This window comes from Aythya marila (genome assembly GCF_965140915.1).
Source record: "Aythya marila genome assembly, chromosome: 16".
NCBI lineage: Eukaryota > Metazoa > Chordata > Aves > Anseriformes > Anatidae > Aythya > Aythya marila.
The window spans coordinates 1,666,119-1,681,251 of NC_139057.1; the positions used below are offsets into that span (position 1 = coordinate 1,666,119).

At 45.9% G+C, this 15,133-nt stretch overlaps 1 protein-coding gene across 1 annotated transcript; it reads left to right on the top strand.

Moving 5' to 3' along the window:
- The first annotated feature begins 2,092 nt into the window (after positions 1–2,092).
- On the top strand, positions 2,093–14,063 carry DNAJC5 (DnaJ heat shock protein family (Hsp40) member C5). Its single transcript, XM_082773302.1, has 4 exons — positions 2,093–2,271; positions 4,622–4,835; positions 5,893–6,064; positions 6,918–14,063. Exons 1-4 carry the CDS (start codon positions 2,165–2,167, stop codon positions 7,019–7,021), a joined length of 597 nt encoding a protein of 198 aa, XP_082629428.1. The 5' UTR covers positions 2,093–2,164; the 3' UTR covers positions 7,022–14,063.
- The last annotated feature ends 1,070 nt before the right edge of the window (positions 14,064–15,133 follow it).

The following is a 15,133-nucleotide window of genomic DNA, read 5'->3' on the forward strand; positions in this document are numbered from 1 at the left end:
GGATTTGTAATTCTGTTCCGTATTTGAAAAGCCAAAGGTTGCTTTCGTAGTCATAAGGCTGTTCTGATCCTTTAAATAACAAGTTTCCCAGGTGAATTCCTGTTACCACCTTGGCCTCCGTTCTTCTGCCGATGCCTCCATGTCCTCTTCGTTCCAGTATTGAAAAGTAAATGCAAGCACCCCCCTACCCTGAACTTTTCAGATGAAAATTATTAAAAAATTGTAGCAGCATGAAATTTTATTCCTATAACTGTCTTTATTCTTGACAAGCAGCCTACAGACTGATGGCGACAGCCTGCATCAAATTAAATTTGTTTCTACTAAGCCAATTGGCCCTCATTTAACAGTAGAGATTTTATTAAGCAGAACATGGTGTGTACCTGTGATCTGCAGCATCCGTGCGCCAGGGGCGTGTTGGATTGATTTGGAAAGGAGCTCATTTTGCTTAAATGGAGCTACAGACTGCTAAACGCAGGTAGTAGAGTGCCAGAGAAGCATCCCTAGGGCTGGATGCTGCTCACAGCCCGTGGGCATGATAGAAAGTGCAAGAGAATTTCCCAGGAAGGCCGTGAGGAAGAGGTGGTGCTTGGTGGATGAGAATGGAGCGCGGGAGCCTGCACAGCCATCGGGGCAGCCTGTGTGATTAGCTAGATTACTGGATCCACGTCAGGATCACCAGTCTTTGACCTCCGTAGCGGGACTGCTGGGGGGACAGGCTGCTGGTGGCAGGCGTGGAAATCCCACCCTGGAGGGTGTTTTGTCTCCTGTGCTCTTGGACGGGGTGGTTCTTGATGGTTTTCCTCTCCTTGATATTTTTCCTCTCCTGTGGAAACAGCTCAGTAGCTTATCACTATCTTTTTTTTTTTTTTTTTTTTTTTTTTTTAAACAACAACAACAAAAGATTTTTTCTTCCTCCACACGTATCCTCCTTCCCGACTTGGAGTGTATTTTGGATTCTTGGCCTATGATTTTAGAGCTGCTGCTATTCTTACTACTGTTATCATCATCATCATTATTAATTTACCACTTCTTTATTAGGTAGCATTTAATTAAACTTACCAGAGCTGCCGATGATTTCTTGAAGGAAATTAGATGAGAGTTTACTAGTTCAGCAGCTGCACTCCAGTTACCAAAACCAGACCCAGTTATCAGCATTAAACTAATTTCAAGCTGGGGAGGCCAAACGCAGCAGAGTAGTTACCAGGTAGGCTCTGAGAATCAAGAACCAAGCAGTGACAGATCTTTGAGTATTTCTTTTAGGTAGCATTTAAAAAAGCTGAAGTTATTAACTTTGTTACATAAGACAAAGGGTTAAATTTGAAAAGTCTGGTGCTTTAAATATCTTTTTCAAAGTCTACATAATCTGGTGTGGGCTAGCTGTAATGACATAATCCAAAAATAGCCAATAGTCTTCTCTTCGATGCTCATCCTCGCTGCAGTTCTGCAGCTAAAGAACGGCAGATGCTAATCTCCTAAGGATGTTAGAGGGCGTATCCATATCTGTCTGCGCCGTGTCGCCGGGGAGGCCTCCGAGGTCTGCACATCTGAATTTAGAGCAGGAGGCTGTCGCTTTCCAGTAGTGTGATTTATCTAGAAGACAAGTTAAATGGTCGGTTCACAGATTTTGGTTCTTAGGGGGGAGATGGACGCGGAGCTTTGTGCTTACCCCGTGCACCTGTGGTGCAAAAAGGCAGCCTCAGCGTGACAGCAGCCTCGCTGTTGTCCAGTTATTTTTCTAGCTGTTGTCATGAATAAATAACATTCAGACAAAGAAGATGAACAGCATTAGGGATGTGAATGTGGGACATACCTGTAGCTCCGCTTCAGCTGTTGGTTTTTATTTTATTTTTTTAAAGAGTGGAATTGAGAACATACACCGGTGATTCTGTAGGACCTGGTGCTGTGTTGAAGGTGTAGCAGTTTTCACTGATAATTCACTGTTGGGTTTTTTTGAAACTTTTTAACTTCCACATATATTAAGAGCTTTTTCTCTTCAACGCCCCTTAAAACCTACAAGGTGAATTTTCACATGCAGTTCTCATACCCTGAAGCCTCTCTTTTCAAGGCTGATTTCTGTAATAAGGTCTTTGTTCTTTTTAGTTTAAGCATTTCTTAATTTTTATTTTTTTTTCCAGGGACCACTCCTCTGTTCAGGCTAGTTAAGATGGCAGACCAGAGGCAACGTTCGCTGTCTACCTCTGGAGAATCGTTATACCATGTGCTAGGACTGGACAAGAATGCTACTTCTGATGATATTAAAAAGTCATACAGGTAAAGGTTTGAGTCTTACACCTGTTGCCTGATACCACAAATAGCTTTTTAAGTGTTCAACAGATGTGGTATTTATGTATAGGCTCAAGTTGGTTTATTTAAAACGTTTGCAAGAAAAATTTGCAAGGATACCAGGTGAAAACACGTGGTTTCTTTTAAAAATTGTGTTGAAACCGTGCCTAGACTTTGTGTACAAGACTTGTTAGATCCCTAAATGTTCTTTATAGCAAGTTAAATTCTCAAATGTGCAGTATCATTCTGCAAGTTCTTTATCTGAAAGTTGAACCAGGTTTTAAGGCTGGGATCAGAGTTTAACTCCTCATTTACGTTCTGTAGCTTTGTGCCTGGCTTAGAGAACACAGCTGGGCAGTCCTGCACCTTTATCCATCACTTCTAGTTCTGACACTGTGAGGTGCAGACTGAAGATGTAAACAAGGATGGAGCCTGACAATTCTTTCTAAAATTACATGCAAAATTTCTGACTTTATGTGGAGTTAGTTTTAAAAGAGGATTTTTTTTTTTTTTTTACCTCTTTTCTTAAAATTGGACATGTGAAGTGGCTTCACATTGACCGAGTAAAAACTTAAAGTCCTGTAACCATCCTATCTTCCCACATTCCCCTCAGACTTGCTTATATGCAAGTGCTTTTTTTACCTTAAGCATGAGCTACGTACGGTCGTGTTATTTGACAAGTGGCAGTGTGTGTAACATTACACTAGGGGTCAGTAGAAATCTTTACTTGAGAATACCTAAGTTTTCTTCTAGTTCTCAACATTTACCAAACCCTTTTTCCCTTTCCAAGTCACTTTTTAATACTGATAGTGCTTACAGAGTGAAATCCATGAATAAATTAGGCAGACAAACTATCCAGAATTAGCTATGGCTTTCTAAAATCTTCTAACTGGAAGTTTGAGGCAGTAATCCCCTAGCCTCGGTGACCAGAAAATGACTTCACTCATGGGAGTAAAAACTGCAAACATTTTTTCCTTTGGAGGAAGGACTCGACTGGATCCAAGGGGGAATGTAGCTGCTTAATGTGTATCTGAAATGTCACCTTATCTTGTTGCCTCTCCTCTTTTACTGGCCACCTCGTTTTTGTTCCATTTGATCTGGGATGTCCTTTGCTGGCCTGTGGGCTACGGAATCTGTGTGCACATGGGAAATGAAAAATATTTATCTATTGCAACCTGATAGTAGCGAAGTCCTCTTTAAGTTTACATAACTTCCCTCTAATTGTAAAAACTGTGATTGCTTCAGTCCTCGCTGAGCCTATGGCATTACTGGCAGCCCTGGATGTTACCTTCCCACACAACATCATCACAGTATAAAAATGCTTCAAGTGCACATTTGTTCTATTATTTGAACTCTGATGTTGTGTATGTGCATCCAGACCTGTTCTTGCACAAATATTTTATCTGAATATTGCCCAGCTTCAAAGTTGTCACGGGTAAATGTCTGCAGGTTTCTTTGTGTTTGTTAAATAACAACTTGTGGTCATTTTCTCCAGAGGACAAGTGCCTTTTTGGTGGTGGTGAGCATAGAATTCCAAATCATTTTCTGCTTTGGAGCACAAATGGCTCAAATGGCCAAGCAGTGTTTTTTCTGTGTTCTTTAAAGAGGTGTTTGGCCAGTACTGATTTCTTTCACTGCTTGGGCCGTGTCTGAACTTGCAAATTCATCAGTCCTTAAACTTTTGGATTTTTGTGCTATCCTTTGTGACCTCTGGGTGCTGTAAACCGCTATCATTTAGTTGTAAGATCTCAGATGATATGGGGAGGTACGTTAAAATTTCCTGATATTTCGAAACTCGAAAGCCAGTTCTGTTCTAGCAAGACTTGAACTGAAATCTATTTTGTACCTGCACAGGAACTGGTGAATTAACCACAAGTGATTGTCTGTTCTATTTTTGTGTTCCACCTCTGTAGATAAGTTGTGGCAGCTTGCTTATATTTACTCTTTGATACTGTATCATAAACATGCGGTGTCTCTTTCTTCTGTTAGCTTGGTTTTTGCTTCAGCAGCACGAAAACCTACTGGTGGAAATTGCTGGGGCTGAGGGGTAGAAAGGAGTGCTTTCTTCTTTTCTTCATTGTGCTGAATTTTTCCAGTGGATTTCTGAGGATTCAATCCAGCAGTCTGAAATCAATCCTGCAAATTAAGCTAGACAGTGCAGCAGTGTTTTGTTATCAACAGGGAAGTGAATCAGAAATGAAGGAAACCAGGGCTGCTTAGATACTTTCAATGGGGACTTGAAAACCTCTTCTGAGTGGCAGGCTATGGAACAAGGAGGTGGTGGGGATGGGGAACACAAATCCCATTTTTTAATCTGTACTCTTTTTGCTTTCTGCAGGAAACTTGCATTGAAATATCATCCTGATAAAAACCCTGATAATCCAGAGGCAGCAGAAAAATTTAAAGAGATCAATAATGCACATGCAATATTGACCGATGCGACGAAGCGAAACATTTATGATAAGTATGGTTCTCTGGGTCTGTATGTAGCAGAGCAGTTTGGTGAAGAAAATGTGAACACGTATTTCGTCCTATCCAGCTGGTGGGCAAAGGTAAATAAAAGCGCAAGGAGAAGTTATTCTGGATTGACATTTAAAATCCTTGAAGAGCTCCATTTGATAATGGTGTTTGCTTTTACTTCTGGAACTTGTTGAACCTCTGACACCTTGTAATTTAACCTTCTTTTAACTGTGATTTCACAGACTCCAGATTATTTGTTCACTTGCCAATCATTGTTTCTTGTACAGTGGAAGAGTCTCACAGTGTACCAAATTGCACTGCATGTTTCTTCACAAATACTTCTAAAGTTTTTTTTTAAAGGTGAAATAATTATTGTATAGATGTCTTCTGTTAGCACCAAGGAATTATTTTACTGGACTCATTTTTAAGCATAATATGCCTTGTTTTTCTACCATGTTGCCAGCATTGTCTCCATCTCTCTGTCCCCTTGTAGGAAGTGAAGTCCCCAAATCATAGTGATTTGCTATCTTGTACGATGATTTTTTCAAACAGTTCTAGGCAGTGACCTCTGAAAATTTTCATTTTGCTCATTGCAACTCGTGGTGATGGGCACCCAGATGGGCTCAGCTGGCTTTGTGTTGGTTTGCTCAGGTAGTGGTAGGATCTAATCTCCTAACTTCAGTGTGATTTAGCTTTGCAGCCATGCCTACGGCCTTGGTAAGTCCCTGCTGTAGGTACATGACAATCTGTACGTCGGCTAGCTAGTGTAAATCTGGGCCAGGGATATTATGCAGACTCCAGTCTGTCCTAAACTATTGTGCCTCTGGATTTCACTCCAGATTTGCTTCAGCGTCATCTTGTAGATGTAGCAGAAAACACAGACCACTTAAACCTAATTTCTAGGAATTTCTTCAAGTGAACCAGACTGACAGTATTCAGCTCAGTAGAAAATGTTCATAGCTGTCACCAGTTTTGCACATATTTTAAATACCTCACGGTGGTTAAATATAAAAACGTAGCCAATATGTTATGCCTCTACATCACTTTTTTTTTTTGTCTCTAGTTTCCATATCAAAGTCTCACAAACTCAATGGTCGCGGCATGGTAGGCGTAGATTATGAACATTTCTTTATCTTCTGTCCTCTGCAGGCCTTGTTTGTGTTCTGTGGGCTCATCACAGGCTGCTATTGCTGTTGCTGTCTGTGCTGCTGCTGTAATTGTTGCTGTGGGAAGTGTAAACCTAAACCTCCTGAAGGCGAAGAACAGGAATACTACGTCTCTCCAGAGGACTTGGAGGCACAGTTGCAGTCAGATGAAAGGGGTAGGTAAAAAAAATAAATAAATTTAAAAAAGCTGTGAGATCTGTACAAGTGTAGGATGACTGATGTTCAGAGAGTATCGGTCTCTGACCTCGTGCTCAGTGGGCTATTTAAGGAGCAGTGCTGGCTTTGAAGAGAGATCAGCACAGGTCTCTGGGGGAGAAGAAGCACCAGAGTTTAAACGGTTACACGGGTAACACCACCACAGGAATACAGCTGCTGAGAAGTCCCCGTGGGTCTGTTCAGCTTCGGAGAAATGGGTGTCTGCTGTGGTTTAACCCAGCGGGCAGCTGAGCAGGGAGCCATTCGCTCGCTCCCCGCCCAGTGGGACAGGGGGAGAGAATGAAAAGAAAAGTAAAAGAACTCGTGGGTTGAGATAAGGAAAGCTTAATAAGAAAGAGGGGGGGAAAAAGTGAAAGAAATTAAAATAACAACAAAAAGAACAGACAAAGCAAGTGATGCACAAGGCAGTTGCTCACCAACTGCTGACCAGTGACCGAGTGATGGCAGCCCCCATCTGCTTCTGTCCCCTCCCAGCTCCTCGTGCACCCCCAGCCTGCTCAGTAGTGTCCTGGGTGTGCTCTGATGATGTTTGTAACTGGTGTTGCTGAATGGTGGGAGAGCAGCAGCTGCTCTTAAATGCAGAAAGAAATAAAAGCTACATACAGAACATTTATTGCGAGGCTAATGGTGGTGTGTGCAGACTGAAAGACCATAAATCCTCATCGTGCTCTAGAGGAGTGTAAAATTGTGTTATCAAAGTGTTGCAGGGAGATGGACCTTCTGCTTGCCACGCTACAGAACGCTGCTTTTTCTTCTGCTTGACGTGCTAAACCTTTTGTCTTTGCTTTTCAGAGGCCTCAGACGCACCTATTGTGATACAGCCAGCATCAGCCACAGAGACGACCCAGCTCACAGCTGACTCTCACCCCAGCTACCACACTGATGGATTTAATTAAGTTAAGGAAACACTGTAATTAGAATGGATAAAAAAATTACATGGCCAACTCAACACTAGAATCATGAACATTAGAAGTAGAGAATGGGGAGGGGGAAAAAATTCTGCCAGAGTAAGAAGGCAGCTTTCCAACCTGCCGAGAATATTTTGTAATCCCTTCAGCCTTTTGTCACCTTTCAGTGTCGTATCTTGATGATACGTGAAGTGCTGTAGCATGCAGTATTTAAAGCAGTTTAGCTACGGTTTTATGTTTTCTTTCTCTTTTTTTTTTTTTTTATAGCATGTATGGAGTTATGTTAAATGTCTGTGGTGTAATGTATTGAGTTGTCACAATATGTGTGAGGGAGACATTCTGCATTTTAAGCAGTAGTACTGGCCTAAAAATGAGATTTAAAAAGAAAAAGTTTCACAGAAGCCACCATTTTTTCATACAGCCAAGCTGTCAAAGACCTTTAAAAGTTCATGATTTTCATTTGGGTGCAGCAAGCCAATTCTCTTATTCCTGCATTGTTTAAGCAAGTTTACAAAGCCAAGAACCAAAAAAAAAATGCCAGTCCTGCAGAGCTGGAGTTCTCTTTAATGCTGGTTTTCAGCTTAAATAAATCTACCTTGAAAAATAAGAAGGGAGAGTTTCCAATCTTTGAACAGGTAAATTGATGAACACCTCTTTATGCATAAGGGTTATCCTCAGTGTCAGTGTAATCACAAGCTGTAGTTTGTCACAAAACCAACTGTGAATGGGTTTCTTTGGTGGTGGCGGTGGGATTTTAACTGCAAGCACAATTCTGGTTTGGTTTGACTTTTCCTGAAATGCTAAAGACCAAATAGTGCAGCTTTTCGGAATGCATGAGAATCTTAAAGTGAAACTGGTTCGTTGGTTTTCACTGAGAGCAAGTGGATAAAATACAGACAGTAGGCGACAGCATAAATGTTAAAAAATAATAATAATAATAACAATTGGCTTTTACATTTTTCTCTAATATTCTGAGATACTAAGAGACAAATGGGGTATTCCGTGTTTTTATAATCCATTAGCCCTTTAATTTTCTCATGAGCATCTTTGTGGAGCACTTAAATGGCTTTTTAAGAACAAACCACCTTTCTTGATGTTTATATTGTATAATTTGCACATTGTTTTGCATTTAGACTTGTTTACACCAGTTTTTCTTTTCCTCGGAACAACTGTGGGGAAACCATTGAAAGGTTTCCTGTTCTGTTGTGAAGCCAATAATGTTTGAATACTTCTCTTGAAACTGTGGTTGACTGAGATTTGTTTAACTGTTAAAGAGGCATTTTAGTCCGCTGCTGAATCGCTGGTGTATTTTGTTGTTAATTCTCTTGGTTTAGGTGATACGGAGCCGGGATCTAGAGCAGCTACCAGTAAGCCTACGTGTGGCGCTTCTAGCAGTTAATTACAGCCTCGTTAATTCTGCTCTCATGGTTTTATATCACAATGCCTCTGCTGTTCTTTGTACCCTCATCTCCCCTTTTTCATTTCTCACCTGTTTCTGTCCAGAGGCTATTTACAGCCTCCCGTCCGGGGTGTGCTTTGAAGGTCTCTCCCGCTGCTCTTTTAAGGTCCAGGCGTTACGAATGGGGTAAAAAAAAAAAAAAAAAAGCACTGTCAGGCTGTGGGAGCTGCCAGCGAATGAAGGGTACCCTCCTGCCAGGGAATCTTTCTGAATTTATTTTCACTCCATCTGTGCATGAGCTGGAAACGATAGAGCACATAAAATCTGATGTGAAGCCACGCTCAGCGCACTGGGTAGAAGAAAATGTTACCAACACAGTCTAAATACCGAGGGAGGAACGCGTGCAAAGTGGGATTTTACTGTCGCTCGTGGTACAAACCCATGTTTATTGCTCGCCTGTTGCAAATAAGCATGCTTTTGTCACCACATCAGGTTCCAAAAAGGAAAACTGACGAGATATAAGGAGCACATTTGTTAACTTCTGCCTCGTAGATAGGCCTTCAGACCGGAAAGGTTGTGGGTTAGTGAAAGATTCTAATTTGTCAGGAAAACTTTCTGGAGTGGGCTTGAGGACAGTTGTTGTGATTTGGCTCGAGGTCTTCAGTTAATTCTTTGTTTGACTCCTTGGAAAGAAAAGCAATTTTAAAGCTTAAAAAAATGGCGTCACGTTGGCTGTCCTTGTAGGTTTTGCCCGGTGCTGGTTCTGGGTGTTGAATTGCACCCTGGATTATGCTTGAATTTCACAGAATTTCTAGGTTGGAAGAGACCTCAAGGTCATCGAGTCCAACCTCTGACCTAACGCTAGCAGTCCCCACTAAACCATATCCCTAAGCTCTACATCGAAACGTCTTTTAAAGACTTCCAGGGATGGGGACTCCACCACTTCCCTGGGCAGCCTGTTCCAATGCCTCACAACCCTTTTGGTAAAGAAGTTCTTCCTAACATCCAACCTAAATCTCCCCTGGCTCAACTTAAGCCCATTCCCCCTCGTCCTGTCCCCAGGCACGTGGGAGAACAGGCCAACCCCCACCTCGCTGCAGCCTCCCTTGAGGTACCTATAGAGAGCGATAAGGTCACCCCTGAGCCTCCTCTTCTCCAGGCTGAACAAGCCCAGCTCCCTCAGCCGCTCCTCGTAGGACTTGTTCTCCAGGCCCCTCACCAGCTTCGCCGCCCTTCTCTGCACCCGCTCAAGCACCTCGATGTCCTTCTTGTAGCGAGGGGCCCAAAACTGAACACAGAGCCGAGTACAGGGGGACGATCACCTCCCTAGCCCTGCTGGTCACACTGCTTCTGATACAAGCCAGGATGCCGTTGGCCTTCTTGGCCACCTGAGAACTCGCTGGTTCGAGTGGCCCCTGTAATCCACGCGGATCAGGCGATGTTGTCAGCTTAAACAAACAAAACCGCCCTGGGGGATTTTTTGGCTTTTTAAATGAGCGCAGTTGATACGATTGACTGGGTAGAGCGAGATGAAGGCTGTTTTCCCCGTGCGCTCTGCGTGTGTTTCTCCCATCTCCACGCGTTCATCGGGGCGTGTAGCAAAAAGCTTTGACTGTGCTTCTGTTCCTTAACCCCCAGGCACCTCTTTTCACCCCAAAAAAAGCTGATGGGGAGCAGCGAGCGGCCAGGAGAGCGAGCGAGTGCACCAGGGCTGGCGTTGGGGTGCGAGGAGGCAGCAGCAGCGCGGGGAAGCCGTGCGGGCGAGCTGGCAGCAGGTCTGACGTGTGGGGCAAAGGGAGGATGGAGGCGATGCCTTCATCTGCGTTCTGCACTGCTTGGAAGAGGTGACATCCAGGGGAAACCGCTCGGTTTGGGTCCTCTTTTAGCGAGGCGTTGGGCTGAGAGATGCTGCTTTGCTTTCCTTTTGGTTGTTTCTGTGGGTGTAGGGTTGGTCTGAGTGCTGCTAGATGCTCTGAGGGAAGCTATGCTGAGATCCCGGGCACAGGGAATGAGGAGAAAAAGCGTTTTTAGGCAAATATTCATGTTTTCTGAAACAGTCTTAGTTTGCCTGTATTCCTCCTCAGACCTCTGAATTTAATATTATTGTATAGTAACGTCTTTCTTCCTGAACTCTACAAAAAAATTATTTAAACGTTGCTGCTTTAAGACTAAAATTGTGTAACCAGAAGCTAGGTAGGGCAATGCCCACTTCTTCTTGTCGTTGGAAGTAAGGTACAAGAGCATCCCCGCGTCAAACAGGAGTTGCGTTCCCAAGTGGCCAAATTTCATCCTAGTAAATGCAAAGTTGTGTTGGAAATAATAGTTAATTGTGGCACATTTCTGAGCTGAAGTCGCTGGCGCTGCGTTGTCCCTGCCAGAGCTGAAGCAGCAGCTTCGCGGGCGCTGCTTGCGTGCAGAATGTTTCCTTCCAGAGCTGCACCCGAGCGCTGTCACCTCTCTTCGGCCTGCCGCCCGAATGAAAGCTTGAGCTTGGATTTTTTTTTGGTTATTTTTAAGAAGTTGCAGTTTTTTGTTTTACGAGTTGCCTGAGACCTCAGCTCCGGGAGCGCGGCCTCCCCCCGCTCAGCGCCCGTTTCCCGAGCGCTTTTGTGGCTCCTCCTCGCGGGGAGGAGCGCGTCCAGAGCCCGACTCCGTGGGTGTCGAGGGCTGGCTGCTGGCTTTGCTGCGAGTTTCGTTGTGCCCTTCGTGGCTTCGGGTAAGTGAGGAGAGCCCTGAGCACGGCACAGCAGCCGGGGGCTGTCGGCGGTGCGGGGCTGGCGGTGCCCGACTCCCTACACTCCCTGCAGATACAGGGTACGAGGACTGCGCCCTCGCTTGGAGCTGCTGAAGGGTTATTGCAGCAGTTTCACGTGTATCGTTTTGTTGGTGATGTACGTAGGAAGTTCTTAAATATTTATCTGTATATAACTTTTGGTTTTGTAAGCCCCCGTGGTGTCCGATAATGGTGTACATTTCTGCCGATCCCACGCGGTGATGTTTTAGAGCCATCGTACCTTTTTAGTCTTATTTTTAGATTTGTAATATTTTTAAACTGCTTTAGATATTAGCGCTCCTAGTGGTATTACGATGTGATGCTCTTGGAAGTCGGGTCCTGCACAGCCTGCGGTCTGACCGGAGGCGCCCGCGCCGGGAAGCGGCGTTGGCACCGAGCTGAGCAACGCCGAATCCCGCGACGGTGCCCTGGGAAGGGGGAGTGCAGCTTTCAAACCCTTTCCTCTCAGAGCCTACAAACACTACAGGTATAACCCGGGCAGGAACCCGCTGGGAGATGCCCTCCCATCCTGTCCTGTCCCGTTTATCAAGGCAGTTACGCTGCGTGGTGTCGAGGGACCCTGGCGTGCTTTTTTTTTTTTCTGAGTGGGGCACATCTCAGAGCATCTGTAACCTGTGCACTCCAGAGGGGTACCCCGTTCTCTCCAGTAGTTTGTGCCCTTTGTCTGTCTGGTGCCCTTCAGTGTTCTTGACGTTTCCAGAGAGTTTAGGGAACGTCTTTGTGCTGCAGTTTTCCCTACCCGATGCAACTGGATATTGGCATAATATTTAACAGGAGATCCCCGCAAGGCAGTCAGGGAGGCTGTTGCCCCTTGGCGGCCCCTGCCTCGTGTTAATAATTCCGGATGCTGTTTAAATACGCATTAATCTTAGAATCAGAGCACTGAATCATAACCCCCCAGCGCAAGTGTTAGTGGTGTAAGGTCGGTATAAACTTAACTCGCTTCATCATTTGATGCCGCTTCTCTGTATTGTTGTGGAAATCATCTAGTTTGTAGCGTACCATTGCACCAACTGCTTAAATATCCTGAAAGTATGACTGATAGCTAACTCAGGGGCAGGAAATCTGTCCGTGTCCGAGTCCTGCAAGAACTCTGGTCTGCTCCACGCGCTGCGTTCGGAGGTTTTAAGCGCTGTGTGGGACTCTGCAAGATGGAAATCCCTGTCGAATCCCTGTTCCATTCCGCGAGGCTTTCTGTACACGAAGGAACCGCACGGGGGAAGCTGTCGGTCTGTTTTCTGTTTGCACAAGTCAGATGCCATAAATGTGGAAGACAAACCTTCGTTTGGAAACGAAACACCCGTGTTCCGTGCACAGCTGATTTTGTTGCTCCAAGGGGGTAGACGCTGGGAATGCCTGGTGGCTCTATATATATGTATGTATGTGTACAGAGGAAGCGCTTCTATAAAGTGGCCATTCATTCTCGAGTGCTGTTGTCTTCTCTGCTCCCTTTCCCCCGCGGCCAGCAGCGTGGCTGTGTGCCCGTGGTCGTGCTCCGTGCGCGGTGACGGCTTCCACCAAGTGTGATCTGCTCAAATTTGGCCTCAGCCCGATCGGCTGGCGCTGGGCTTTGCTGCTCGGGCTTCTCTTTAGGGAACAAAATAAAACCCAGCAGCCGCAAGGAGGGCAAGGGGATAGGTTTGGCTTGTGTGGGCTGGGACGTGGGGGTGGTTTAAACGTGATCACTACCCTCATCTCTAGAGGTGGACAGAACAGCTCTTTTTTTTCCCCCTATACTGGTTTTCACCACGTTGTACTCTACAAAGTGGATTTCTGAGCTCACAAAGCAAGGTCCCAACCCGCGCTGTAGGTTTTGGATCGCAGCACTGTGTGTGTATATATGCACATACATAGATTTATACAACAGGTGTGCACCTCACACTTGCTGCTGGTTTTTCTTTGGTGGTAACACATGAAATTTGGCTCCAAGTGCTTCTGTGAGCTCTCAGATGAGCACACGGTGCGAGTTTTGTGTGGCCAGAATTGGGCTTTCTCCTTGCAGCTGCAGGAAAAACAACTCCTGGCTTGAGTGCCTGGTGAAACAGCGGCAGGATCCTGTTGTATAAATAAAGAGGTGGTGGGCAAAGCAGGGAGCTGTGCTGCTCGGGAAGGGGAAAACAATCTTTACCGTGTCCCACGTGGTCGATGAACTCTGCCTCTTGCCAAGTCCCAGAGCCTCGCCGTGTCCTCGTTCGGGCGTGCGCCACGTGAGCCAGTTGCTGTCATTCCTTCCTCTGCTCGTCCCCACCTTCTCCCACTTTTTTTTTTGGGCTGGGCGTGGGTCGTTTGCTTTGCGTTATCAGCTCATCCAAGGCGATTTATATTAATTTTGCATGTGAGCAGGGCGCTGAGCTAAGGAATTCATCACGGGGTTGTGTTGTGCTGGCCTCTTTCCGAAGCCTGAGGGAGCTGAGGACGGCAGGAGGGAACGCGTTCGGCGTTTGCACTGTACTTCACCTCGGGCGGGGCGGGGTGGGGGGAGCCCGTCTTTAAAAACAAACAAAAAAAAGTTGTAAAAAAAAAGAAAAAAAAAGAAAAAAAAACACACAATCGAAGTATGAATGCATCTGAGAAGCAATTATAATATAGACATATATATATTTTGTTATGTTACTAAAGGACCATACTTTGAACTGTATGTAAGTAGATGTGGCTGTCCGAACCTTGTGGATTGTAACACTCGATACTACTGAGCTCCTGTACATACCCGCAGTTCCAGCAGAAGGAATTATTTTATGTTCTAGCATGGTAGTTTTGTGTATCGTACGTCTGAATATAAACTAAAATAAAGACTGCTAAGTTATCTGAAACCACTGTTGTAAAATAAATGTTTTCAATGCAGAACTACGCCTGGGCTGCTTCTTTCCTTACCCGCGTGCTCCAGTCTGTTACCGAGAGCCGCGGGGAGGTTTCTGTGATTCCTGAAGTCGGGAGGAGGTAGCACAGCCCTGGTGCATGGGGCCATAAATGTTCCCGGTGAGTTCCCTTGAGTGGTCTCGTATGGTTTAACCCTGCGACGTGGTGCCGACCTCGGTTCTGCTGTCCCCAGTGGTGGTGCATTGCTGGGTTTCCCCTTTCCTACCACCCCTGCTCAGCTCTCAGCCCGTTTGTGCTGCAGCAGGGTCTCAACCACCTCGGGTAAGGGTTTGTCCTACCAAAGATCCAAAGTTGGGGTTTTACTGTCCTGAGGCACTCGTGGTGGGTGGTGCTTTGGGACTCAGACCTCTCCTGCTGCCGGGGGATGTGTGAGGACCTCGGGGTTGGGGTCACAACAAAACCCACTCAGAGCTGCTGCAGTGAAGCACACGTTCCTCCTCAGAGCACCTCCCGGCACAGCACGCAGCCTGCGCCCTCCTATAACTGCACTTTTAGCTTGATTTGTCCTCATTTCACGCAGCTCCCCTCCCTCGCTGTCCCTGGGACCCCAGAGCTCCCCCTGCCCCGACCCACCGCTGCGTGATGCTGAACGGCACGGCCCTTCTGAGCCCCCAGAGGGAAAAACACCCCCAGAGCTGCTGCACACCCCCAGGGCTGCAGTAACGGGGGCGCCTTGGAGGCAGGGGGGGCATCACCCAGGTCCCGCGATGCCCCCCCAGCTTTCCGGAGCGGGTTACCAGCGCTCCCCAGCTGTGCCGCCCGCCTCAGGCTGCGTCACTGCCTCTGTTTTAACGACCTGTTCCTCCCTTTTCCTTGAGCTAATTACTGCTTGGATGGATTCCTTACCTTTTCTCGTTAATGGGAGAAAAAGTACTTTTGGGGGGGGGGGAAAAGCAGCCCCGGGTGTGCTCAGGATGCATCAGCGGAGCAAGGCTTTGATGTAAGGTGTCCAGGATGAATGTAGCCTCCAGCCTGAGCACGCTCCTCGTGGCGAGCTGATGGCAGCTTTGTGTGTGCACACGCGTGTGCA